Source organism: Doryrhamphus excisus, chromosome 23 (genome assembly GCF_030265055.1).
Source record: "Doryrhamphus excisus isolate RoL2022-K1 chromosome 23, RoL_Dexc_1.0, whole genome shotgun sequence".
Classification (NCBI taxonomy): domain Eukaryota; kingdom Metazoa; phylum Chordata; class Actinopteri; order Syngnathiformes; family Syngnathidae; genus Doryrhamphus; species Doryrhamphus excisus.
The window spans coordinates 11,961,007-11,986,592 of NC_080488.1; the positions used below are offsets into that span (position 1 = coordinate 11,961,007).

Consider the following 25,586-nt stretch of genomic DNA (forward strand, 5'->3'; position numbering starts at 1 on the left):
GGGATGCCAGCCCAATCCCAGCAGTTCATCGGCCACCGTGCGCTGCAGCGCAAGCGTTCATCCACAAGCCAGCCGATGGACGTGCAGGATTACACGCTAAATTCTTCCCACATATCGTTTTTCTCTGACCTGTCTTTAACTGGCTCCCTCTAAGCCCTCTTTTCTCTGGTCCCCCCCTGGTTTGTTATTTTACCTGGAGGTGCAGGTGTGAAAAGGGCGAGGCTGTGGAAAAACATTCGATTCCATAAGCTTGTCATGAAGGAATCCACCGAGCGACCTCTGCATCTTGGCGCACAATGACAAATGGTGCTGCAATTTTCCACCTGACTGAGGGGCAACAAAGCACACTTCCAACTTCCAGCGTGCAGTTCAGTCAGTGAGTACGCCCCCCCCCCCCCTTCCAGCCTCCTTAAGCTGCTACTGTAGCGCTGTGCCCCCAAAATACAACTTCCTTAGAGGCGTATTTGCAACAACACATTGAGTGTGAATACTACGTGTCTTCCTGTCGTGATGGCAGTTGTTGCCCTGTTTGCTTTGGCAGTGTTGTGTACAGCACGTGCATGTTTTATCTTTTAATTCATGGTTTGACTCCCCTTAAATTTGGGTTTTTTTCCTTCTGGAAAAGCAACATCCACATGACTGCAGGGAAACCAGACAGACAGCTGTTATATGTGCAAGAAACCATAGACCCTTTAATGGCTTTTTCATCTGTGCTCAGCGGGAATATTCTTTGGAATACGGCGATACTCAAGGCATTGTGTACAGCAATCACATCCTTTCTGTGCCTTTCATGTCGTCCCATGACGACCTGTCAATCATTAGCTGGGCGCCAAAAACAGCTACTCATTTACCCTTTGACCACGGACAAGTTCTACTTATTTAAACATTCAGCATCTTCCACATTGTTCCCACAAATGCACACCTGCTATCATGTATATTATTATTATATTTTTCATATACGGTACACATTTTGACCCTCGAATACGCTTGGATGCGTCTCTGCTCGCCAGGTACGCATTTTGTTGCATTTCACAGGTTTTCATTTGGAGTTCAGTTCACGTGCACGGACCATAAAGGCCGTGATTGGTCAGTAGTACATTATTTCCTGGCGCTAGAACGCCTTCTCCTACGATTTTGGATCAACATTTGCAATAAAATTGACAGTATAAATTAATCAATTAGTTCCAGCTACAATAACCTTTCCACTTCTTTTTTAAAGTAGCATCATTTGTTAGCAAACATGAGCGAGTTGAGATCCAGTCATGCGTTCAACTCCCATGGCCAAGAAGTATAAAAGCATGGGTGAAGCTGAACTCTTCATATTGATATTATATATATATATATATATATTATTATATATTATATTGATTGAACTAATGTAAAGGTGAAAAAGTCCAAATTGTTCCCCAAATGTCAACGTTTAGTGTGGCTGTCATTATTTTTAAGATTGGTGAATATTTCAAAGCGATGTCGAGAAAGTCTGATGTCAGATCCGTTAGATCGGCACGATGTTTCTCGGAGGGATCCATCCATCTTTGGGCTGCTAATTCCAGCTAAGCGGTGTTTTCACTGCTGATTGAATTGCTTCCAAAGCGGAGAGGAATGTTTCATGTGGAAGCTATGGAAATGAACCAATTGACCTTTTGACTGACCCCAAAGATCTCTACGCCCTGCGGGAGGAGGACAAACCGTCAGGCGCCAGCAGAGTCAAAGGGGGAGAACTCGGCTCTTAACGCTGACACGACTCCTGCACGGTCACATGATCAACACACGGGTTTTTATATTTCAATAATCAATAATGATAAATATAAGACATCATGATGACGTGAAGTGCTGACAAACGGTGTCGGGGTCATCCCTGTAGGGGTGGCTTGTCATGTCACGGCGCCGAGAGCCTAATTGATGCCGCATGCTTTTCAGCAGGCAATTATGGCGCCCAAATGTCAAGCTCTAATTTGTGACTGCGTAATGCGGACACACATGGGCCAGAGAAAGGGTGACACGGCTTCTCCGCAGGGATTCGCTCAGCTTTGGTCAGCAGATGTGAGGAGCTTTTATGGCACACGGTGAAGCTTTCAGCAGCTCAAGTCATGTCAAGGGTTTTTTTTTTTCATAAATCACGGAAAAAAACACCGAAAAATAAACACGATTGGCTTTACAAGATTTTGACTTGACTCGACTTGACTTGACTTGAATTCAACTCAAGATATTCAGCTCATTTATTCGAGTTTTATTCTGTTACAATTCAACCGTGGTGGAGGTCTGCAGTCCACTGACTCCCTCATCATTAAATTATAGCTTTATTAAGTATATAAGTATACTATTTTACTTATTATACTATTATACTTAAGTATATTTTAAGTATATAAAGTATAACAAACTCATCTAATGCTGGTATAAGACTTTGGCACACTATTGTACGGGCCATTCATTCAGTCGCATGGGTGCTGGAGCCTATCCCAGCTGTCTTACACCCTGGACTGGTGGCCAGCCAATCCCAGGGCACATATAGACAAACAACCATTCACACTCACATTCATACCTATGGACAATTTGGAGCGGCTAATTAACCTAGCATGTTTTTAGAATGGGGGAGGAAACTGGAAAAGCCATGCCTGCACAGGGAGAACATGCAATCGAACTCGGGTCTCCTAGCTGTGAGGTCTGCGCGCTAACCACTCGACCACCGTGCAGCCAGAGGTAAAATTGTGGTTGAATTTTGACTGCTAGCAAGACTGTGGACTTCATCGGACATCTTTGCTGAGATGAAATTCTCCGCCTGAGCGAGCGAGGCAGGTTGGCGTTGGCGCTGTGTGGTATTTGTCGTGTTTAGGGGTTCCCACCATCTCCACAACGCATCGTTCAAGTGGGCTGGATGAGTCAACGTGGACTAGATAACGTCTCTGTTGCTAGGGTGTTACTAAGGGTCAGCTTATGATCAAATTTTATTACTCATGTCATTCTTTGTATGCCCGTGTTCGATGTCCTTCATGTGTTCTGAGTGACTTAGGGAGTATTTATTCCCCTTTCGTTGCATGTCTTTGTCAAACGTGTCAGTTAATCCTTAGACTAACACACCAAAATGGTTTTGCTCTCCACCATTTCAGTGTATGTGATAAAGTTTAAACAGGGCTTTGTCATAAAGTACATTAATCTGCTGCTCTCACGTTGGGACGCAGCCCAAATCACGGGACTAAACACGGACAAGTCCCAGCGAGTAGGAAGTGATCCGTTTGTCCTTTATGGCGGGGGAAGGAGCCCGAGACGACGCCCACAACCACTTCAGCGGAATCAATGTGAGTCAATAGACTTGTAGATGAGTTTTTGTCACTCGTTGCAACAGTCAATATCTCATTACAGCGTTTGCACACGTAGCATGAGTGATGTAGATTCAAGGGTGCTTAAAAACCCATGTTTTCATTTCATCAGGATTGATTCGCAGGCGTCGTCAGCGTTCTTTGGCTCTTCGCAAAGTTGCGATGCTTCTTCGCAATCAGAACTTTGGCAGCTTCTGGAAGAAGGAAATCCCCCGGCCAGACACCTCCTTGAAATAACAACAACGTCACGGCGCTCCAGCACGCCAACATCTGCATGTTGATCACCTTCCCTTCATCGCTCATTCACTGGGCTTCATAGAAGCTACAAGAAGCACAACTTAAAAAAAAAAAGGATTTCCAGTGAAGTGCGAAGCTTAATACTCCACACTCAGGATGGCCTTTTAGTGTGGCCAGCCTAAGGCACATCCGTGCAATACTTCCCCATATTCCACACCAGTAAGGTGGATGGATTATCTTGGCAAAGTGCTCGCAAAAACAGATGATTGGTGAACAATATTTGAAAGCGAGTTTTAAATCTTTGAGTTTTCGTTGAGTGTAAATGTGAGGATGAAATACGACATTTTCTAAAGCAGCGATTCCCAACCACTGTGCTGCGGTACATTAAAGGGGACCTAATATGCTACTTTTTTGGCCCTTTGAATTGAGTTATGGACTCCTATAGAGCAGCTACACACAGAAAGCTTTCAATATCTTCCAGAATCTGCACCTATTCCAGCTGTATTTCCTTGGATTTCCAAAACTGTTCTGCTTAGAAGGACTTCCGGTTTGTACAAAGTCATCTTCATCGGAGTTGATGATAAACAGAGATTTATCTTTTTAGAATGTCTGAATTAATGCATTATTGCATTATTATTTTTGTACAAACAGAGCATTTATTTTAGGTCAAATCTTTAGTAAAAGAGTAAAAAAAAATTCGTCCTCCATCCTTTGACATCCCAGCACATCTCCGGTAAAGAATAGAGTCAATGTTAACAGGAAATATCATTGTTGGCTTTTCTCTGGTTTCACCTGAACCTCCCAAGTTCATTTCCCATGTCGTGATCAGGAGGATCTCCATGTTGTCTGCTTCATTAGACACAATTAGCTTTCACCAGACACCACCCTGACGGGGGGGGGGGGATCAAATGTTGGATGGCTCAGCCAGGCCAGCATAACATCAACATAAAAAAAAAGACTTTCTTCAAACTTGATGATGAGGATTTGTTAGTAAAATGAATAAACATTAAAGCTGGACATGAATCATTCTGGTATATATAATAATAACAATAATAATAATAATAATAATAATAATAATAATAATGCAGTAAAACCATATTTCTACCATGCCCCCAAATAGAGATATTTATCCAAAAGTGAAAAATGTTGTTGATTGCAGGTATTGTCCACTCATCCTAGCAGACTTCATCAGGTCATGGTTGAGACTAGATAGGACAGCTTTACAAACTACAGCTGGAAATAGCACCGAGCCGCACTTTGGACACCCATGATTTATAGTCTCCAGTTAACCTGACGTGCAAGTTGGACTGTGGGAGGAAACTGGAGGAAACCCACTCATGCTGGCCCAAATGGCCCGTAGTAGTACGTATGAAGCCTGGACTCCGAGAGCACAGGATAAGTACTTGAATACGCAAAGCGTGAGGAGCAAAGCAAGGTAGTAAAAAGATCATCACAAAGCCAAATGCCATAGCTCCCTGTGCGTGAATATTAATAATGAGCAAAGTGAGCGAGTATTTGAAAGAGCCAAACACAAACATAAAAAAACTAATTTTCTTTCCCACCTCAATACTGATGATCCAATGAATGATCGATGGGCGGGGCCAAACAGAGCTGTGGAAAACTTTCAGAAGCAACTTTTTAAAAATCGAATGTTTTGCATCAATGCACCGATTCTGGAAATAAGGGCTATTATTTTTTTGGAAAAATAGCTCATATTTTTTGCATGTTTATGGAAGTTTTTTTTTTTTTTTGCCCGGCATTTATTCCCAGCCATCCTTGAATGCACCATAGCTGTGAACTCTTAGAAGAAGTGAAAGTCTAACTGCCACATATGTAATAACAATGTTACTATCTTGCCTCTGGAAAACAAACTCCAGGCCAACTGGACTCCAAAATGTATGTAAGCTGCTTACTTATGTATTTCAACTTATGTATTTGTCAACTCTGATGTGACTTTTTCTCAGAATCTCAACATACTAAATACTTTTTTTTGAGCCTGGTCCTCAAGTCGGCTTTGAGCGTCGGCCCCCTGTGATACCCATTAGGTGTATTACTTCAAGTAGCGGAGTCCCATCAGTATTGGTCATTTTAGTTAGTATCCGAAGTTCAGAGAATCATACCTGCTTGCGTTGGAGATGCCTCCTAAAGCTTCATGGATGTTTCATCTTTGCTATTTTTCCCACGTCAGTCATTGTGTGTTTTGTGCCAATGTGCGCCGGCATCGCATGTTTTATTTCAGGGTTCCTGGAGTTTGTATTCCTCAGCAATGTCTACTTGGCTGTGGTGCCTCGCTAGCCCTGGTATGTTTTTATTGGAGCCCAACTTATCAGTGAGATGATCAGAGACCTGCTGCCAACAAGGCAGGTCGGCTTCTCCGTGTTATGAAACCAGAAAGAATAGTTTACAGTTAAATGGGGGGTGGGGGGGGTAAAAGTAGCTAACAGGTATGTTGCACAATGTGGCAAAGATGACAAATTTTTGGAAGCTTCCTTTAAAGGCAATAATGGTCCATTCTTTCAGACAGCTGACGCCTACCTGCTGGGAGGATCAAAGTGCTTCTGTGTGCACATTAGGACGACACATTTGCTCTCCGAGTTTGCTCCGAGTGGCACACGGATGCTTAGCCACACATTCCCCCTGTCAGAGGCAAACAAAGATGCTTTTCTGGGAGCCCAAAGGCACGCACCTTCCACAACATGCCTCATCGGCGGTGACCAATCACAATAGTCGCTGCAATCCCAGGCCCCGGAGGGAGATAGGTGAGGGTTTATGTTGTCATTGGTGTGATGTTTTACAATCGGGTCTAATACGCGCCGTGGCTCAGTGTTTATTTTCACAAGGACCACCTCATTCCTTTGGTGCGACCCGGAGAGATGCGTCATAATCATAACAACATCGATAGGGACGCGTTTAAATGTCTGCACGGCGGCAGACGTTACAGATCCGTTCAGCGTGTGCTGTGTCGACAAGCTCGCTGTCATCCCGTGAAAAGTCTGCATTATGTGCAAGCAACCACACACACACACACACACACACACACACACACGCTGGGCTATCAACTAGTAGCCGGATCGGTGCTATGAAGTCTCAGGATCAGAAGGTTCAGCCAACAGAAAACTGCGGTGCCAAGTTCCCCAGGACAGGGAGTGGTATTATTGTATTTATTTCCCTTAAATAAGCAACCACGGTCGTGTGAGGAGGCGTCGGAAATGTTGCAATCTATTGTAAGGAACTTTTTTCACCATTCACACGCCGAGTCTCAGGGAAGTGCGGTTTGACGCTTATTTTTCCTACAGCTCGTTTTGCATACCTGGACTCGAGAGTAATTCTGACGTGTACTTTAAAAGGTATTGATGTTTACACGTTGGCTTACAGTACATCAGTGAAGTACGTTATTGAAGAAATAAAAATGTGTCTTTAACAGAAGACCGATACTCACGTAAGACGATGGTACATACAAACAGCGAAGCCACAAGTGTTGAATGTAAACACATGCAAGGAAGGTACGAGCTAACGCTAGCAAACCCTCCTTACCTTATCAATTAAAAAATATTATGTTTTCCAATGTAGTATTACCGCGATACGGTGCCAAGATGGCTAAAAATGCAAAGTTCCAAACTTACAAGGCTACGTGGTGCAGTTCAGGCTTACACAGAAGGGAGGTGGAAACAAGTACACGCATGCAAAGGAGACCAGGAAACAGAAAAACTACGTGTAACAGAGGACATTGAACACACCTGTAACAATAGTCTAACAAAAACTAATTTGTACTTAAAGTAGAAATAAATGGCGGCTGCTCCCAAAGCAGAAAATATGGGAATAAATGTAATAAACTCAACAAATATTGATATAAACACTCCTCTGATAGTGATAGCTCTCCAGGTGAATAATAATAATAATAATAATAATAATAATGTGATTGTGTTGACTTAGTCATCACGCTATCACATAAAGAGTGTAAAGGCTGCTAAAAGGAACGAATATGACTCGTCAACAGGCTCATCACGCATGCAAACATGGTGTCTATTGATGCTGCTGTGTTGTTGCGGGGCGAACGAGCGAGAAGAAAAAAGCTGATGACAAGGTACTTTCATGTTACTTATCGTGACGGCCTATCAGAAGCATCTCCATGTGGCAGACAGAGTACCACCAGGTCCCGTAGCTTTAAGCAGATCTGTTTCATCATATCTCGGGGCAGATGAGAGCTTGGTGGTCTACTCTGTTGAACGACAGATAAATGGAGAAGGATTCACAAATATGGTAGAGGATGAGGAGGAGAAAGGAGAAGAGAGAGGAAAGCTCTGATAAACTACACACACATCGTCTCACGCAACACTTGGCAAGAGGAGATAGACAAACATCAGCGTGGAGGCAACATGAATGAAGACGACACATGAAAACCTGAAAGTCCTGATTGCTTTCTGAATTAATTTAGAATCACTACATTTATTATTGTTAAATAAATTAAACAGTCTTTACCAAAAATGGCTCCATGGTCGCTTTTTGATGGCTGACGTGACCGAAACGCCGTTGCTTAAAATACACTGAATTGGTGACAAACACTTGCTTTATGGTTCGACCCCAGGATGCAGAGATGATGACCCAAATGCAGGTCAAAATATATTTGATGGCGCCCTAGCGAGACAAACTCAAACCAAAGCCAATTCCCAACGAAGCCACAACAGAAAGAGCACCTGAACTAAATATGGATAATCAAACTAGAAGCAGGTGCGTGAAACGAGCAGGAGCAAGGAAAACGGAAGGGAACAACAAAGGAAGTGGTTACCAAAATAAGGGCATGGAAACGGGAACAGAAGCAAAGAAGGAAACTAAACTTTGCACTGAACAGGAAGTCGTTGTAATGCTGCAGTAATGCTGACATGATCAATAAGCGGACCTATTTTTCATAAAAATAACCACTTTGCGTCTCAAATCGACAAAAGTGGTCGACGCTGACTTAAGCCGTGACTTTTTAGTAATAACAACATGATGGGACTTGAGTTTGTCGACTTAGACGGGTTGTCAACATGAGTGGGACCAACTAAGTGGGTATTGTTGTATTAATATAATTATTAGGAATGTCCCATATTGGCTGATATGCCACTATTGTCAAACTCTCAATTTCTGATACCAATATGAGTAATAGGATTACTAATAGTAATCCTATAATGAACACATATTTGTTGTATACAGCGTTTTTTTTTTTATATTGGTTCTCATGATCGGGGAGAAAAATCCAATACAGATGTTGCATTTTTATGCTGATATCACGCCGATAATTATCAGTAACTATAAATATCGGACATCACTAATAATTAAAATAGTTCTAACAACCAACATCATCATTTGCATTAGACAGATGGCACAAATTTGAATTATTTTTCTGAAATAATATCAACTAAACACTTTAAAATGAGGCAAAAATTGAGTTGAATTATGTCATTGTATGGTCATATCACCTCGTACTTTGGTACAAGGTACATTATTAAACAAAAAAAAAACTTAAACTGTATTATGGAAAGCAGGAAGTGAACAAATGTAACAGTTAGTGATTGTAAAAGTACCAGATGGAGGGGTAGGATTTAATAAGCTTTGCTTCTTCCTACTCCTTTTGGACATGTGGAACTGGGAACTGATTATGGGATGCACTCAATTGGAATCTGATGCATGTTCAAATGAAATAAAACCATTATCATTACCATTACCATTACCATTTGTCACAAGTAAAGAAGTTAATATCATCCTCCAGGAAGTGATGAAACACATCAGCCTAATAAAAGGTGGGTCAATTCTCCCGTTTTCCTGGCAAACACCAATCAGGACGCCGCAACCCTAATGAGGATAGGTGGTATAGAAAATGGATGGTCCAACCAGGATGCTCTGTGACAGGTTATGGGCATGCCTGTGTTCCTAAAGGCACCCCTCCAGTGCATTCATTCATGTTGAGTTGTGTAAAAATGGAACTTGTTATGCAAACTGAAACAAATAAATCCTTAACCAGACTAAGAATAATATTCCGTACGGCCGCCGTACCAAAGCAGGGGAGGTACTAACACAACAGTTTATGTAAAGCTCCATAAAGGTTGCAGGTATTTGGCAGTGACAGCATGTAATTTCCTCCTTTACCGTAACTCAGCGCTTGTTCCTGCGTGGATGCAGGTGTTGCGACGGGAAACCCCGGCTCGCCAAGACTGTAGCTCATCTGCGGCGGCGATGACAGGTGTCCGCTTTTGACACAGCAATAAAAATGTATCTATTTTTCCATGCTTGTAATGCCCACACTTGGATTCCACAAATAGCTTCAATTGCTGGCTTGTCATTGTGAGCGGAGTGGTATATTTTGGAGCATCGGCCACCAAAGTACCTGCCATCTTTGATCAAGTTCCTCTGCACTGTTAAATATAGTCCCGCTCGTGTAACACAAGACGAAAAAGACATTTTAAATGAGACTAATTTTAGAGTAGGTGTGAGCTGTATTATTCAAAAAGCACATCTCCGTCGCAGTCAGGGTGGAATTCTTCCACGGCAGAGATAAGAACAGAGTGCTCTATTTGTCCGGGCATGGGGCCCCTTAAGGCCCCGGAGAATCTGATGGCCGCACGTTCTTTTTTTCTCTTGCACTCTGACATTTTCTCAGCAGTATGAGGTTACATGAGAGGAAAGGGACGTCCGCATCACTAAGTCTCCTTTTTCTGCAAACACGCTCCTTTCTGGTGACATCCGGGCACCGGTTCCCATAAGGCTGCCCTCAAAATTAAGTCAGACACTATTGGGTATTTTTAGCTGACCTGTCAATCACTGGCTATTTTTATCAGCGGCCTCCGTTTGGTCGGCTGACCTGTGGCCTGTTAGCATCTCGCTGAGTTTTGGCGCAGGGCAAAGAGCACAAAGTGTGCTGAGGTACATGGCGAGGATTGCAGACGTTCCGGGGTGAGGGTTGGCAACCTGCAGTGGCTGCAGGCTAGCGGGGTCACAGCCCACCCATTGGGGGGTGGGGGGGGGGGGGCGGTCGAAGAGGCTGAGGAGGAAGTAGGTTCCCAAAATTAAACCCAAACACTCTCACGGGACAAGAAACACAGAAAAAGTATTTGAGTATGATGAGTATGGAAACAAATTATAGTTGTATCATCATGATGATGAATTATTCCATAAAGGTATATCAAAGTCGTGGGTGTCCCGGGGATGTAACCTCATATGTACTTAGCTCCTCTGTCTGTCAGGTCAAAGGTCTTTTTTCTGGCCTAAAATGTGCCTTGATTACTATTAATATGACATATTTGTATATTATATTTATATAATCCAAGACGACTCGTTGGCTCGGTGCTGAGACGTCGGCATTGGCCCCTCTACTGGTTTCTCTCTGGCCCGTTTGGACCGGCCTGGAAGCGTCCAGCTGTCCCATCATTCTGTCAGCACCGCTGTCTCCCTCGGCCCCAGATGAAAAAGGCCAAAAGAGGCCGCAAAGGAAAAGTGGCTCGCCCCTCTTCTCAGGACTTATGTCAAAAATGTTTCAGTGTGCAGGTAATTTGCTACAGTCGGGATCCTTTCACTCCTTCCTTCAAAGTGGCCTGGCAAAGAGAAATGAAAGGGAGGAAAAATGATGCTTATTGACAGATCTACATTCTTGTGGAGAGCGCAGCCCTCCTCTGCGTGGTGCGCTGATGCTGACGGAGTCTGCAGCCGACCTTAAATCTGACTGACTGATAAAAAAATATTGAAAAAAAAAAAGTGTGTGTCTTCCAAAATGGAGCTGGGTTAAGCTAAATGACTCGGCTGCTAAAGAATGTGAAGTCTTGCCTGCTCAAACAGACATTAGAGCATGAAATGTTCCTTTTATTGGTCGCTATTTTTCATACGTCTGGTCATAGTTGACACATTTTAAGATATGATCATGTTGGTCATTTCGTTATACGAGCCTGAGCTCCGTGGGATTGACACTTCTTTATTTATTCATTTCATTATCATCATTATTATCATTATTGCTGTTTATTTCTATTTTGTGGACTTTAATGTTGAATTGAATCTAAAAGGTGTAATAATGATAAACTTTGTATTTACTTGGTATCAGTATTGCCCAAACCAATCATAACCCTCCTATCCATACTTTGATGAACTCCTTGGAAGAAATGTAGTAAATATAGACACTCTGATTCCCAACTTTAAAGTATTTGTATGAATCCCGAGGAGCTTTAATGCTGAATTTACTTGGCAGGAAAGGAAAGCAGACAGCTCAGGTAAAGTACTTAAGTCTGACAAGTTCTGGGAATTGTGCACTTTTGTTTTTAAAAAAAAAGTGTCCTGTGTGTAAAATAATCCTGAGCTTCCAAGTGGTTACTGTGGAACGAGGAAAGGGAGCATCACTTGTGTTCTTCCATGCAAACAGCAACTTGTAACGTCTTATTGACATTTGCATTGCTCAGCGGTGGGACAAAATACTTTCTTCTGTCGAGTTGGCCTGTTTTTAAAGCCTTGTGTCATGTAACGTGTATTCTGACAACTCACTACCCAGCAGGTCGTCGCATCTCAAGTTTTCTCCCAATCAGGAATGCACATTCACGGCACAAACAAAAACGTGGATTAAAGGCGGTAACAGGATCAGCTCTAATCAGCGTGTCAGCGGAAAAATACCAGGGAGTTTTCCATTATTGTCAGGTCACTCCAAAGGGTGATCTCTTTTCCCCTTTTTTTCCCCTATTAATTATGTGCCGTGCCGCAGAAAGCATCCTCCACAGTGTGGGCAAGCTTCTCGGCTTTCATACGCTGACAACATGCGATGAGGCGCAGTGGAGAAGAATCAAGCTGCTCAGTGATGTGCATGCCCTCTCATTTGGCTGACAAAGAACAATGGCCTCCTCATAACTGATGGGACTCACACAAACGGAGCTTCTTTGGAGCAAGGAAGGGGGAAAATAACCATTATCCAATGTACATGTTCTATCATGTGATTAATTCTCTTTTCCCTAGCCAGACCCAAAGTGCGGGAACTCCTTGGTGAAAACACTCAGCCTCATCATCATCAGATGAAGCGTGTTAGGTACATGTTCGGGTCAGGAAGAGCAATAGAAGTACAGAAGAACGATGACTGGTGAAGCTTAGCCAAGGTCAATCCATTTTTTTAATTATTATTGTTATATTTATTATTATATATATTGAATATTTGTTGTAGCTGTAACAATTAATGTATTTATTTTAACTTATAATATATTGAGTGATGAGCAAAGAGGTACAGTGCTACTATGCAAATAGAGTGTGTCAGTGCTGCCCTCTGCTGGCCAAAAAGCAAATATGAACAAAACATGAACACTCAATTTACACACAGAGATGCAACTTTCTATAAATAAATTAACCAAGCAGTAAGATGCCGACTAAAAAAGGCAGTTTGATGGCTTTGCTTGACCTGACTACACTATAGAAATGCGTTTTTTCTACACTTTGGTGTGTTAAACTATTATTTCATGATTCATTGAAAAATGTGACCATTGCTGAAACATGTTTGATATGTTTCCTTGACTTCGGCTGCATTTGTTGTATATTTGTAATGTTTAATATCAAATGCTAATGTTTAAAAAGAGCGCTGAAATACTCCGTAAACTTTATTAGTCTTTTTTTATTCACTTTTTTGTCTCTCCTACGATTTTTTTCCTACAGCACGTGATACATGATATGCTAATGATGTAAATTAGACGATGGCGTCATGAAGGGACAGCCAATGGCTGTTTTTCTTACTGAAAGGTTAGCAACGGTGCTGCCCAGACGTGTGCCCTGTTTGCATCCCATAGTGTGTGGATTTAGTGTGTATTTCACCTAAATAATGTGTAAGCACATGACACTATTTAAATAGTTTAACGTTAATACCAAAATAAGTGGCAAATGTCATCGTTTAATCTCTTTTCCTTCGGGTCGTTTTGAAAGAAAACTATTTTATGACAGAGTGAGGAGTTATTCGTCCAAACATTGAAAATACCTTGTCAGGAGTGGGATTTGAACCCACGCCTCCATTGGGAGACCAGAATTCCCATTCATCTGGAAGGTTTGTCCTTGAGTCTGGCGCCTTAGACCGCTCGGCCATCCTGACACTCCTGCTTCAGGTGTTTTAATCAGTTACAGGTGTGTTGAACACGGTGTTCGTGGAATGGCTTATTTGCAGTGTCCTGCCATATGAACCACACGGTGGCGCTGTTGTTCAACCCAGGAAATTGGGTTATACACGACTCAAATTCTCTCCCAAAACCCCATCTGTAACTTTGCTGTAACTTTTTGCTGAGTCACTGTGAAATGGTCTTCAACATCTTCAGGGACTGACAAGCACCTGTGTGTCAAATTTGAGCAAGATTGGTTGAAAAACATGGCCGCCATCAAGTACAACGTCTTGGCGAGGGACACAGGCCATGAGTCGTGGATTATTAGTTTAACGATGATCAAGCTTTAATTCTAACTGAGCCGGATGTATGTATGACATGATTTCTTAACACTGAAATGAAAAGCATTCCAAAGAGATGTATGAGTTTTATTTACAAATAATATGCCATTTAATATATACACCTTTGTACATTGCAGGCATGATGGGGCGCCATCTTTTGGAATGTCTTTAAAGTCACCCGCCACTAGAGGGTATCAAAACCAGGGTCTCCACATGAGTGAGGGTGACCTCTGCGTGGGGTGCGGCGGTGACCTCAGCGAGGTGACAGGTGGGTAGTGGAAGACCGTGGGAGCCACGCCGGGCGAGGAGGAAGTCAGCGTGTGCAGGGAGTGCGGGAGCGCGGAGAAAGAGGTGTTGGACGACAGAGGTGACAGACTCGGGGGGAAGGAGAAGTGACAGGCTAAGGTGGGGAAAGGAGGAGAGGAAGTGGAGAAAGAGGGGGAGAACCAGGGGGAGGTGGGAGGCGAGTGTAGCGGCGTGGAGCAAGCGTGAGGCTGAGGCGGGGAATGTATGAGGAGCAGGGAGCTGTCTTTACTCTCAGATGTGCAAATGCCCTCCGCTGACGCCGCATCCGGGAGTCTTATTATACACTGCAAAGATGGCGTGGGATGTTTCGCCTTGTAGGTCTGCTGCTGCTGCTGCTGCTGCTGCTGCTCCATGTGGTTCTTCAGCCCCTCCATGAGGTTGGCTCTGTGCGCGGGTGGCATCTTGTGCATGTAGGAGGCTATTTGAGCCACACACTGCTGAAAACCTGCACCCTCAATGGTGAAGTGAGGAGGACTTACCACGCCGCGGCTAACATCTGCTGGTGCATACAACGGGGGTGCTTGTCATTACAAGTTGACATGAACATCAGGAGATGTTAAAACACACACACACACGCAAGACTAACCATTGCTCGGGTTCTTGCCATCTGTCCACCTGTGAAGATACTCCACAGTCAAGTCCAGAATCTCTGCCTTCTCAATTTTAGGATTCTGCAGACGCTGTTGGCGGCATGGATGTGAACATGTTCAATACAGTTTCCAGTACAAGCGCATGCTATTGTTTTCAGGGGAAACTCACTGGATCTGCTGTATTAGTCAACAATAAGCTTCTTAGTTCTGCAAGACTCTTATTTATTCGGTCTCTTCTCTTCTTTTCCACAGCTGGTTTGAGAATCTACAGAGGGGAATCAACGGCAATTTATGAGCATTATCTATCCAAACGTTGCAAAAAAACAACATTTTTTGGAATAACCTGAACAAAATGCTTGATAACATCAGAAAGTATCATTTTCTATATGTTATCTTAGTGTATTGTTGCCATTATGTCATCTTATAGCAGAGTCTGCCTCAAATATTCTATATCAAGCAATATGTTTCATGCACAGCATCATACTAAAACTATTTGACTCTCATACCAAATGTACTATTTACAATAATACTAACGATTGTACTGCATTATGTCATATTGAATACAAAGTCACTATATCATTGCATAAAACGTTTACATGTTTATTAAAGTGTGCTACTATAAAATGATGGTAATAATACAACAAAACTAGAGTAAAAGCGGGTGTTTTTGCCAACCTGGCAACCCAATTAATATAGTTAGCAATCCAGCAACACAAAAATCGATGTATTGTAGCTAATTAGTGTTGAAAATCCTTACCCTTTTTCTGCTCTTGGTATCATCCTGGACTTTTCTTTCAAAGTTCCTGGTCATGTTGGAGCCAAACTTTCCTGTGCGAGTGTGAGAGGAGTAGCAGCGATCATCGTGACGTGTTGGTGTGATGGCTCCATATGTAGGCCTCTTCTCGCCTCTGATTGGCTGGCTGCTGACACACTGACCACGCCTTCCTCCGCGTGAGTTTTTGTTGTCATGAAATGGAATCTGTTTCAAATGGAAATAAGGTCAGAATAAGTTTCTCAGAAATAAAAATTACACACCTTCACTTATATTAACCCCACGGAAACTAACAAAAAGGCAATATTTAAAAAATAAAATGGAATACAAGAAATAACATTAATATAATACAATAAAATGAATCATATATGAACCTGAAAAAAATAAAGTGTCAGAGCAAAATAGCATATTTTTACCATTATGATTAGGATGTTCTGCCTTAATAACAACATTAAAAAGCTATTCTGCCTTAAAATCAATGCTTGTGTTGTATTATTATTATTGTATTGTATTTATTTTATTTACAGACATCTATTTTTATAAATAAACAGATTTTTAAAATGTGCTTTAAACGGGTACCTACATAAAACTATATAAATATTCACCATATAGCTGAATACTAACAAATACAGTTAATAATGGCCGAATAATTATATCAAATTAATTCAGGTTTCAGTGATTTTTAGGTGTTTTTTTAAGTGCGAGGCTGGGAACGTACTTTTTCTCGTGGGAACAGAAACCAAGTGAGAAAGTGCTCAGCTTTTTATGACGTGCGAGACATCAGCACTTTGCATTAAGTGGCCAAATGAGGCACTCACAGTTTGGTCATAATACAATCACACGTGGGTTCGGGGTGATAAGACACACGTGGGGACATTATTTCATTGTTTGGCATCACGTGATTGTATGCTTTGGGGTTATCAATGTATGGCATAGGGTGCGATGCGTGGAGGATGGCATCTCGTTCCCATGGGAACAGAGGACACGAGGCCACACGTTTGCAGTGCTGGTGGGATGAAGTGTGAGGATGATGATGGTTACACCGGTGTGTCAAGTGTGCTGCCAGGGGTCAACTTCGTACCTTGTGTTTGGACTTCACACCAGCAAGTACGACACTTGTTGGCTTCACTACACGTTCCCACACTCACACGCACACACACACACACACACACACAGACACACACACTTCGGACACGCCCCACAGCTCACGATATTGGAAGTCAACGGTCCACGTGGTGCACACAAAGACACTTTAGACAAACGATTAGCTTTCATTACAAGCTCAGGTAAGCATATTATTGGTCTTTTCCCAGTACATCGCTTTTTTAAATGCTGAAACACACAATACATTTCAAGTCTTTCATTCGTATTCAAATTTTAATTAAATGTATACATTCTATTATCTATATAGGTTTGTATTTGTTCTTTTATTTTTACTTTAGATCTCAATGAGTGTGAATTAATTAAATATTGGGGGTTGGGGTGATTGAAAAAGGCCCAGGCATCCTAATTTTATAAAATATAATTGGTATGCTTTTACTGTATCCCTAATATGTCAAGCTCAGCCCAGGAATCAAATTTGGAAAATGAACTTACGTGGAATAGTTTGATTCACTAACTGGAAGCAGTTACAATATTATATTTACTACATTACTGACAACCATTTATAGTTAAGGTGCCAGATTCAGACTACCAGGCAAAATAATTTAACTGTAAGAGACTAAAATGACAGTACTTTAACTATTACATCGTGACTGTACAAAATAACACATTAAAGAGGCATATGACAGTCAAAACTATTCATTTTAACAACAACAAAGCATGCTGGGAAAAGTGTAATCCGCCCATTCTACAACTGCAAAGTCTTCCGGGTTCCTCGTGAGGTTTTTGTGTCAATATATAATACTGTAGCTTTTGGCCAGACATTGACAGAATCACGAAATTTGTGTCTCATAAAGGAGAAACCAAGCGTATGCTTGACAAAAAAAACAAAATACAATTGTGTCAAATCTGACAGAAAATTGAGTCAGTTTCATTTTCTTCTTCCTGGTAAGATAAACAACTTTTATTTAACGTAACAATTGACTTCACTAGCAAAAACCGGAAGGAAGGAAGCATTTGATTTACTACCTAGGTAGGCCGGGTAAATATTTTTAATGTATTATGTTACTATTACATTTATTTGACATATAAGTAAAGTCATTTTTGGGTAACACTCCACTCTAATGTATAAATGGGGTCATGTGACTGCCGTCGCCTTGGTTTCCAACATAGCCGGTAGGCCTCCACTAATCGTCGTCTTTTGATTGTAAACGGAAGTATCAGTGGGTCTTAAAGGTCTCTTCATCTCTGCAGGATCTCCATGATCCGATCATCCCACTGTTATCTCCACTCTTGAGCCTATTATGGGGATCAGGGTGGCTCTATACGCGGTGTGCACACACAGACACCCCCCTCCCCGCACCCCCACCTCCACGCACCGACATTAAATATAGTATATCTGCACACACACGTACACACATACACACATATACACGTGCACTTACACACACAAGTGGCACGCGATCTGCTCGTGCTGTTGTGTAGCACCCAGTGAAACCAAAACATGGCGGCGCTCAGGTGTCAAGTGAGCAATTTGGCCAGCAAAAGTACGTGTGTGGGGGTGTGTAAATAGTTTTTATTGCTCGTTTTATACTCTTACGTAGCCTATATTACATTTTTTTCGTTAGGAAGAATTTCATAATCTTTGTTTCGTCTTATCTTGTGAACCACAATTTGCTAAAAAAATGCATTATGCTAAAAAAAACATATAAACAAAGCTTGGTGTGTATTATAACAGTACATACAATCATAATGTGAAGTGATTTTACATGAAGTCCAGATGGATTCAATACTATTTTACCTTCAATGATAGGCGGGTCCAGTGGTGGGCGTGGCTACCTGCGGGGAAGCCAATAAATGTGCAATGCAGGTATTCATGTCTACTGCATGGAGACTGGAGAAGGACAAACATGAAGGCGTTAACTTCAACAGAGCCTCACAGGGAGAGGATGAGGAGGGTAAGATGGACTGAAACGACACAAAATGATCATTGTAGAAATTAAATTTGATATTTCCAAAGGTGTCGAAACCTGTGATCGAAAAACGCAGACGGGAGAGGATCAACCACAGTTTGGAGACCTTGCGCCTGTTGATGCTGGAAAACACACATAATGAGGTACATGTTAAACATATTATACAGTATAAGATGATGACATGACTTCATATTCTTAACTTCTCATCCTTTTAGAAGTTAAGGAACCCCAAAGTAGAGAAAGCAGAGATTCTGGAGAGCGTGGTCAAGTTCTTGAAGTCGGACAAGGAGCTGGTGGAGAAGGATGACCGTGCAATGACATCAGTCCCGCACAGGGACCAAACAACCAGGACCACCAACCCCCAGCAGCACGACTACCAGGCCGGGATGAGGTCCTGTCTCCTGAAGATCAGACACTTCATAGCCGGTGAGAACCAGAACTCCGCCGGACGTGCTTCCATTGGACTTTCTGAGCCTCAGAAGAGTCCACCAACCCCAGGATACGTCCCCCACAAACTGTACCCCCAACATCCGAGGCAGGATGGGATCTTATCTCATCCGTACTTGAGCCAAGGGGGTTCTTACCAGGACTGCGATACCAGGAAACTCCTCTCCTCTCCTTCAGCCTGTGTCCAGAGTCCGGGCCCTGTTTGGAGACCCTGGCCCCAGTGAGAGCCACCCCCATCTAGATTCTATTTTTGATACCACACACCATCATCATGTGTAAATATATATTCACTGTACAGCATGGATACGTTTCCGTACCTTATTCTCTGTTTTATGGCCTTTTTTGGAAACCTTTTTATTTTTATTGTGTATAGAACTGGTACATTTCCAGTTGAACTGGTCTTCCAATGTGATGATTCACACATACTTGATCCACATTGGATATGCCCATTGAGATGCTGATGGATGTTTTTGTAGTCTTTTTGTCATGGATGTAGAAGAGGGACCATTCACACATTGTCCACCATCCTAGACACCACCATCCAATCTACAAATGCATGTTTTTTTTCAACCTTACGGCCAATGATGCTGTTGCAAAAACTGTAAACATGTTGATAGTGTAAATCAAATAAAGTGGCTTGGTTTCCCTGTTCTGAAACTCAAAACAGTGTGTACATTTCATTTCACTTCACTGGACTGCATGTGTACATTTGCATTATATTCCACAATTTAAAATTATATCATGTTTTAATCTTGCTTAATCTTGTTTAATCTTAAGGTTATGAAGTTAGTCAAAAAAGGTACTTTTGTGAATATTTTCTCCACCAAAATTTGTGATTATCAGCACGATATCAGCAAAAAAATGCAATATTTCCCCATCATGAAAATATATATACCGGCGTATCAGTTTTTGTCAACCCCCCCCCCCAAAAAAAACAATATTGGACATCCCTATATATATTATATCACATATCTGGGAGTTCCACAGAGTAAAAATCAAATCTCTCTCTTAATTTGCATTATTTTCCACTATATAATATGAAATCTGCATTTTTTCTAAAAATATTTTATTCACTATATATTATGTTATAATGGTCTATAATTTCAACTATTTTTCATGTGTTATAGGTTGTCACAAAATTATGGCTTTCCACCTGTTATACATGGCTACTATTATCTATATATTATGATATACTGAGCATTCTCACCAAATTGTGCCATAAAGTGTTCCGACACACACAAAGCGATGAGGGGTTGAGGTTGAATTGTGTTTTTTGAGGACATTTCAAAGTGGAAGATGCGTTAATGGTCACTACTGTGTGCTTTTCCAAGCTGGGATGACTTATCAACATTACAAAGCAACTCTAATGGCTCTTCCATCCTCAAATGCCCTCCAGAGCTTGTTTGTGCACTTTGTCACCAATTTGTTGCAAATCAAAATACCATAGAGCAAGGAAGGCAATCAAGTATTATTTACTAGTAGTATTGGATTTTTAAAAAAGGCACAAATATTTAGTATGCAAGAATGTGTTGCAATTAACTGACGTCATTAAGTTAGGGTTTTAAAAGGAGTGCTGAATGTGATAATACAAGGAAAAGCAGGCTCCCTAAATAGCAGAAAAGCACAATTCCCTTGCAAGAATAGAGGTGTTAGTCCCGCAGTGCTGCTCCGTGTCCGGGTTGCTTTTGTACATTGGAGGGATTAAAGCTCCCGCAGGAAAAGGCCAATGAATGCAAGGGATGAGATTAGTCTTTCATTACTGACGAGCATCTGCCTCCATTGGGGCGTTCAAAGGATGTCTGTTCGTTGGAGTTTCACTTTTGAGGGCACTCGTTCGCGGGGAGCACAGATCATGGGAAGAAGTTCTTCTTGACTGTTTGTGTCCACCGGGCCACCATAGGTCGCCCCCCACCGCCGTTTGGTCACATCTAACTAACACCTTTTGGCGTCAGACGACTAAACTAACACTATTATACGGCTAGCCACATTACAATCATGCTATAATGTCACTTGACACCAGATTAGCACCATGACAGTATGTCTCCAGCCAGGGTTATAATTATCATCAAATCATTCACTGATATTGCATAGTCAATTTACTTGGTATCGGATCAAGACCCAAATGGATCAGTATCGCCCCCCCCCCCCCCCCGAAATAAGGAGCGTGGGATGGTTGACACCCACGTGCCAGACACATGCAGGCTCGTGTGCAGCAACAGCTGAAGTGTGGCAAGCTAACACGTCCGGGGTCGTCACCGCAATAAGACAACACAACGTGTGTTTTTAGACCAAAACTGTGTTTTTATACCAAAACTATGTGTTTTTATACCAAAACTATGCTGCTCCCACCCGTGTTGTTGTATCAGCTGTGCAACAGCGAAACCATTAAATGGTAGGGCTGAGTACATAAACATGGGAGGATGCTAAATGGAAGCTAATGTGGGTCAATAGATGCTAACTTCCGGGTAAAACATCCACATCTTAGCTTTGTAAATAACTGAGTATAATAAGGGAATGCAGTGTTGTTCCAAGATGCTATACTGTGATTGGCCTATAGAGGGCAGTCATGTCCAACATAGAAATTAGAGCAAGCATTTCGGGTGAAGTGCCTAGATTAAGAAGAGGAAATGTTTTTAGATTAAGCTAAATCTACCTGACGTCCAGTTATTCAGTCGCCATTACAATATCGTTCATTAATAATGTATTTTACAATATATAATGGCCAATAAGGAGCTGCACTTTGAACACAACTGCTGTAGTTTAGTGACCATGTGTCGCCATGCATTACTTTATACGGTTTAGCCAGTGCTTCTCACAGGACTACAATCTATCTATGACTATGGGTTGTGTCCAATGAACATAATTAACCATGACCAAGTCTTTTAATGATACTGTGGTAGTCAAAAAGCAAAATATTCTATAAAAGATAAAAAAACAACAGATGTAAAGTTGCAAATGCATGTATAAGCACATTTAATTGGCATGGACTCCTACAAGTGAACTTTGTGGTGTGTGTGTGTGTGTGTGTGCGCGCGCTGAAGTTCTTCACTCAGACTTTCCCCACAGCGAGGCCTTGAGCTTTCTGAAACTCCTGCTGTAAACTGGACAAAAGCTCTCGGTGCTGTTCTGATTTCTTCTCCATGTCTTTCAGAAGTGTCTCGTACCGCTGGCTGCAATTTAGAGGGGGAGGGAGGGTGTAATGAATGTTTTTAAAAAATGACTAAATATTCATAATTTTAATGTTTAGTCTCCATCGGGCTGGAATCACGTTTAAATACATCAGAATTTAGAATGCTAAAACTATTTTAGGCTAGATAGCTATTATTTAACAATACTTAATGAAATAACTCACCGAAACATTTAAACATTGATTGGTAAAATATGAAACAACACAGGTCATAAGGTTCATTTCATTTTTTCTGTCAGCTTTGTGGGACAAAAAGCAAACACAAGAACTTAGAGCAGCAATTCAAGGGCGCCCTCTGGTGGATTAAAAAGCAAACTCCACATTTTCATGACTTTTGATTAGGGGTGTCCAAGCTTTTACAAAAATATTAGCATAGATTCAGAATATTAAGAGAGAACAAAAATTTTACAAGCAAAAGGGAAAACACAGCCATGAGCCTCGGCCAATGGCTACTTTTGGACAAATGAGGACCCAGAACCTTATCTTTCTAAACATCCTAACAGCCTAAACATACAGAGGACAAGCTGCATGATAGGACCATGGATAGGGCATTATTATTAGTATTATAATAACTATTACTCACATCTCTCCGTTGATGTATTCCAGCCTTTTCGTCACAGTAGCTTTGGCCTCATCCAAGTCTTGTTTCACCAAAACAGGACCAATGAGTTTGTAGACTGTGTTTGCACTGTCTAGTAGATCTAGCTCCTTGAAATGCAAAACTATGCGTTCAGTAATGTAGATTTAAAAGTATGCAGAAGCAAAGCACTGACTTAAAATACCTCTTTGACGATGTTGTTTTCTGTCAGCTGCGTCTCCAGCTTCTGTCGAGCTGACATGCTCTTGCTGACATCTAAACAGCGGATAGAAAGCAGGTGGTAAGGAACACATGCTAATTCAAGCCCTTTAAGGCACATTTGTAATCATAAACAACACTTACAATGTACCGAATCAATACACTAAACTCATTTGGTATAAAAGCGACTGCCCTCATATGGCATTCGCATGCTAGCATAGCTAGAAATGAAGCACATACCTTTTTGCATCTGTGTATATTTTTCTAACTCAGCTTTCAGTTTCTTTTGAATGGCCTCTGCCATGTTTGTATTTACTTATATAAACACAACAGTAAGTTTCACAATGTAGTATATAAAAAGACAGGCAGCTAGCTAAATGTGGAACATGAAGCCTCTGGAAGCTAACCGGAAAGGGTGGTGTGTATGCATGTGTGTGCTGCGGATGTTAGTTTTAGACCTTCAAAATAAGAGTCATTAGGTTTCGTATCTGAGCACATTTTTGAATGGTCACCGTCGTGCTTGTATTTACTTGTACAAATACAATAGTAAGTTTGATAATATAGTTTATGAAAAGACAAAGAAGTAGCCAAAGGGGGCTCGGGAAGGTAGCTAATCGAAAAGGGTAGTTTGTGTGATGCGGATGTCGGTTCAGACCTTCGAAATAAGAGGAATTACATTTTGTATGCATATTTGTGGCGACTCCTAGCGGGGGAAAACCGAAAGACAAACACACATTTAGTTAATTTTGAGAACCGAATCAAACATAAATAATCAACCAATTAAAGACAAATCTTCATTTTTATCAATAACGCAATAAAGTACAACCACATTCAATTCATCTGGTGTTATTGGGTCACGTTGCGACATTTTACGACAACGGTTTATGACACCACAGAGTTCATCACTGTCCTGCTGAAAATGGCGTCGTCGTTTTGGAAAGGTGTCGTCGGAATTGGACTTTTTGCCTTAGCACATGCAGCTTTCTCAGCAGCACAGCGTAAGTTTCCTTGACTGAAGTGGGTGACCTGGTGTCGGTTAGTTTGTCTGCCAGGAGACGGGCTCACAGGGAGACTGATTTAACCTGCCTCCCTCGGCCTTGTGGGACGACAGCTAGCTAGCATGATGCTAACTAAGCTCAGCTGCATGAAGTACTGTGCACCTTGCACGGACGACATCCTTAAAGCTTCAGCTGTGGTTTATTTGGCAATTCCCATTACATCAAATGATATATTTTTACATGTTTTATCCCATCAGATCGATCTTACATGAGACTCACGGAGAAAGAAAACGAAACCCTGCCAGTTGACGTGAGTCTTTATTTATGCCATGTGTTAAATGATTATTGCGTTTTTAGGGCGCTTTGTGATATCCACCACGGTCTCCTTTGTTGTGTTGCAGATTGTATTACAAACCCTATTGTCTTTTGTAATGACGTGTTATGGTATTGTCCACATTGCTGGAGAGTTCAAGGACATGGATGCTTCCTCAGAGCTCAAGAACAAGTACGTATCACATCAGAAGTTTGCTTATGTCCTCACCAATGTGCTTAAATGTTAGTAGGAATTGAACAAATTGAGACACAGCTATACGTCCTACATAGCATTCCATTTTGTGTTAATCCTTTGAGTACTCATTGAGCTTAAATCTTGCAGGATTTGCTTAGTCTTATTTTTTCCTTCCCCAGAACCTTTGATACACTGAGGAATCATCCGTCTTTTTACCTTTTCAACCACCGAGGACGAGTGCTGTTCCGCTCCTCAGAGGAGGAGGTGTCCTCACTGCGCCAGCAGCAAGCTCTTCCCATCCCGTTACGGCTCCGCAAACTGGAGCATTTGCACTGAGACTGGCCTTTTTTTTCCCCCCCTGCCTGTAAGATTACTAATGTCACTTAGGATTTTGGTTGTGGTTAGACCAAAGGTGGTGGAGGCCCAACGCAACACCCCCTATTTTTTGTTTTCATGTACATAAAGGATGTATCATGCTGTACAAACATGCACCTCTGTTCACATGATTGCGCCATCATGTCCACCTCCCGCCTGTGTGCCAACCCTTGTGTTTTTCAAGCAGGTGTGTTTGTATGGAAATGATTTGGAGTCTTAAATTCTGAGACCTCTCGCCATTGTTGTCCCTTCTCACACGACTTGGGATATTTGTCTTCTTTGCACTGAATATGCTCTGTATGAAGGGTTTTTAAAACGCTTCTTTAGTATCATCTACTCGTCAGTCTCCAGAAGATAGTAGGGCAGCGTTTAGGTTTGTTGTCTTGTTTGCAATAAAGAGGTTTGATATCTGTGACAGGAAATATCGGGTCATCACTATAAATCTATCGGGTCATTACTATAAATCTACTACTGACTTGGAAGCCAAATAATGGTACACTTCTTTTTGTTGACATTTTTATACCGCATTTTCTGGACTATAAGCCGCAGGAACAGCCAA

General features: G+C 41.7%; 4 protein-coding genes and 1 non-coding gene across 10 annotated transcripts; 2 read left to right on the top strand and 3 right to left on the bottom strand.

The window, feature by feature from the left end:
- Positions 1-13,520: 13,520 nt before the first annotated feature.
- trnal-caa (transfer RNA leucine (anticodon CAA)) lies at positions 13,521-13,629 on the bottom strand. The gene is made up of 2 exons: positions 13,592-13,629; positions 13,521-13,566 (listed from the first exon to the last, which is right to left on the bottom strand). It is a non-coding gene; the product is annotated as a tRNA-Leu (tRNA).
- A 435-nt stretch (positions 13,630-14,064) lies between these two features.
- LOC131110483 (transcription factor HES-7-like) lies at positions 14,065-15,766 on the bottom strand. Of its 4 annotated transcripts, none has more exons than XM_058063655.1 (5): positions 15,628-15,766; positions 15,040-15,135; positions 14,867-14,960; positions 14,760-14,776; positions 14,065-14,681 (listed from the first exon to the last, which is right to left on the bottom strand). In XM_058063655.1, exons 1-5 carry the CDS (start codon positions 15,679-15,681, stop codon positions 14,169-14,171), a joined length of 774 nt encoding a protein of 257 aa, XP_057919638.1. In that variant the 5' UTR covers positions 15,682-15,766; the 3' UTR covers positions 14,065-14,168. The 4 variants fall into 4 exon arrangements, with proteins under 4 accessions (XP_057919638.1, XP_057919637.1, XP_057919636.1 ...); XM_058063654.1 differs by having other exon boundaries at positions 14,760-14,779; XM_058063653.1 differs by having other exon boundaries at positions 14,065-14,776.
- Positions 15,767-17,504: 1,738 nt separating this feature from the next.
- her5 (hairy-related 5) lies at positions 17,505-19,811 on the top strand. 3 transcript variants are annotated; one of them, XM_058063547.1, is made up of 5 exons: positions 17,505-17,919; positions 17,998-18,074; positions 18,557-18,701; positions 18,764-18,859; positions 18,932-19,811. In XM_058063547.1, the coding sequence occupies exons 3-5, from the start codon at positions 18,654-18,656 to the stop codon at positions 19,385-19,387; spliced, it is 600 nt and encodes a 199-aa protein (XP_057919530.1). In that variant the 5' UTR covers positions 17,505-17,919; positions 17,998-18,074; positions 18,557-18,653; the 3' UTR covers positions 19,388-19,811. The 3 variants fall into 3 exon arrangements, with proteins under 3 accessions (XP_057919530.1, XP_057919532.1, XP_057919533.1); XM_058063549.1 differs by lacking the exon at positions 17,998-18,074 and having other exon boundaries at positions 17,505-17,785; XM_058063550.1 differs by lacking the exon at positions 17,998-18,074 and having other exon boundaries at positions 17,505-17,776.
- Positions 19,812-21,856: 2,045 nt separating this feature from the next.
- On the bottom strand, positions 21,857-23,582 carry pfdn6 (prefoldin subunit 6). Its single transcript, XM_058062852.1, has 4 exons — positions 23,387-23,582; positions 23,133-23,203; positions 22,934-23,058; positions 21,857-22,333 (listed from the first exon to the last, which is right to left on the bottom strand). Exons 1-4 carry the CDS (start codon positions 23,448-23,450, stop codon positions 22,213-22,215), a joined length of 381 nt encoding a protein of 126 aa, XP_057918835.1. The 5' UTR covers positions 23,451-23,582; the 3' UTR covers positions 21,857-22,212.
- Positions 23,583-23,989: 407 nt separating this feature from the next.
- On the top strand, positions 23,990-25,449 carry mmgt1 (membrane magnesium transporter 1). The gene is made up of 4 exons (XM_058062851.1): positions 23,990-24,144; positions 24,402-24,454; positions 24,546-24,649; positions 24,832-25,449. The coding sequence occupies exons 1-4, from the start codon at positions 24,066-24,068 to the stop codon at positions 24,986-24,988; spliced, it is 393 nt and encodes a 130-aa protein (XP_057918834.1). The 5' UTR covers positions 23,990-24,065; the 3' UTR covers positions 24,989-25,449.
- Positions 25,450-25,586: the final 137 nt, after the last annotated feature.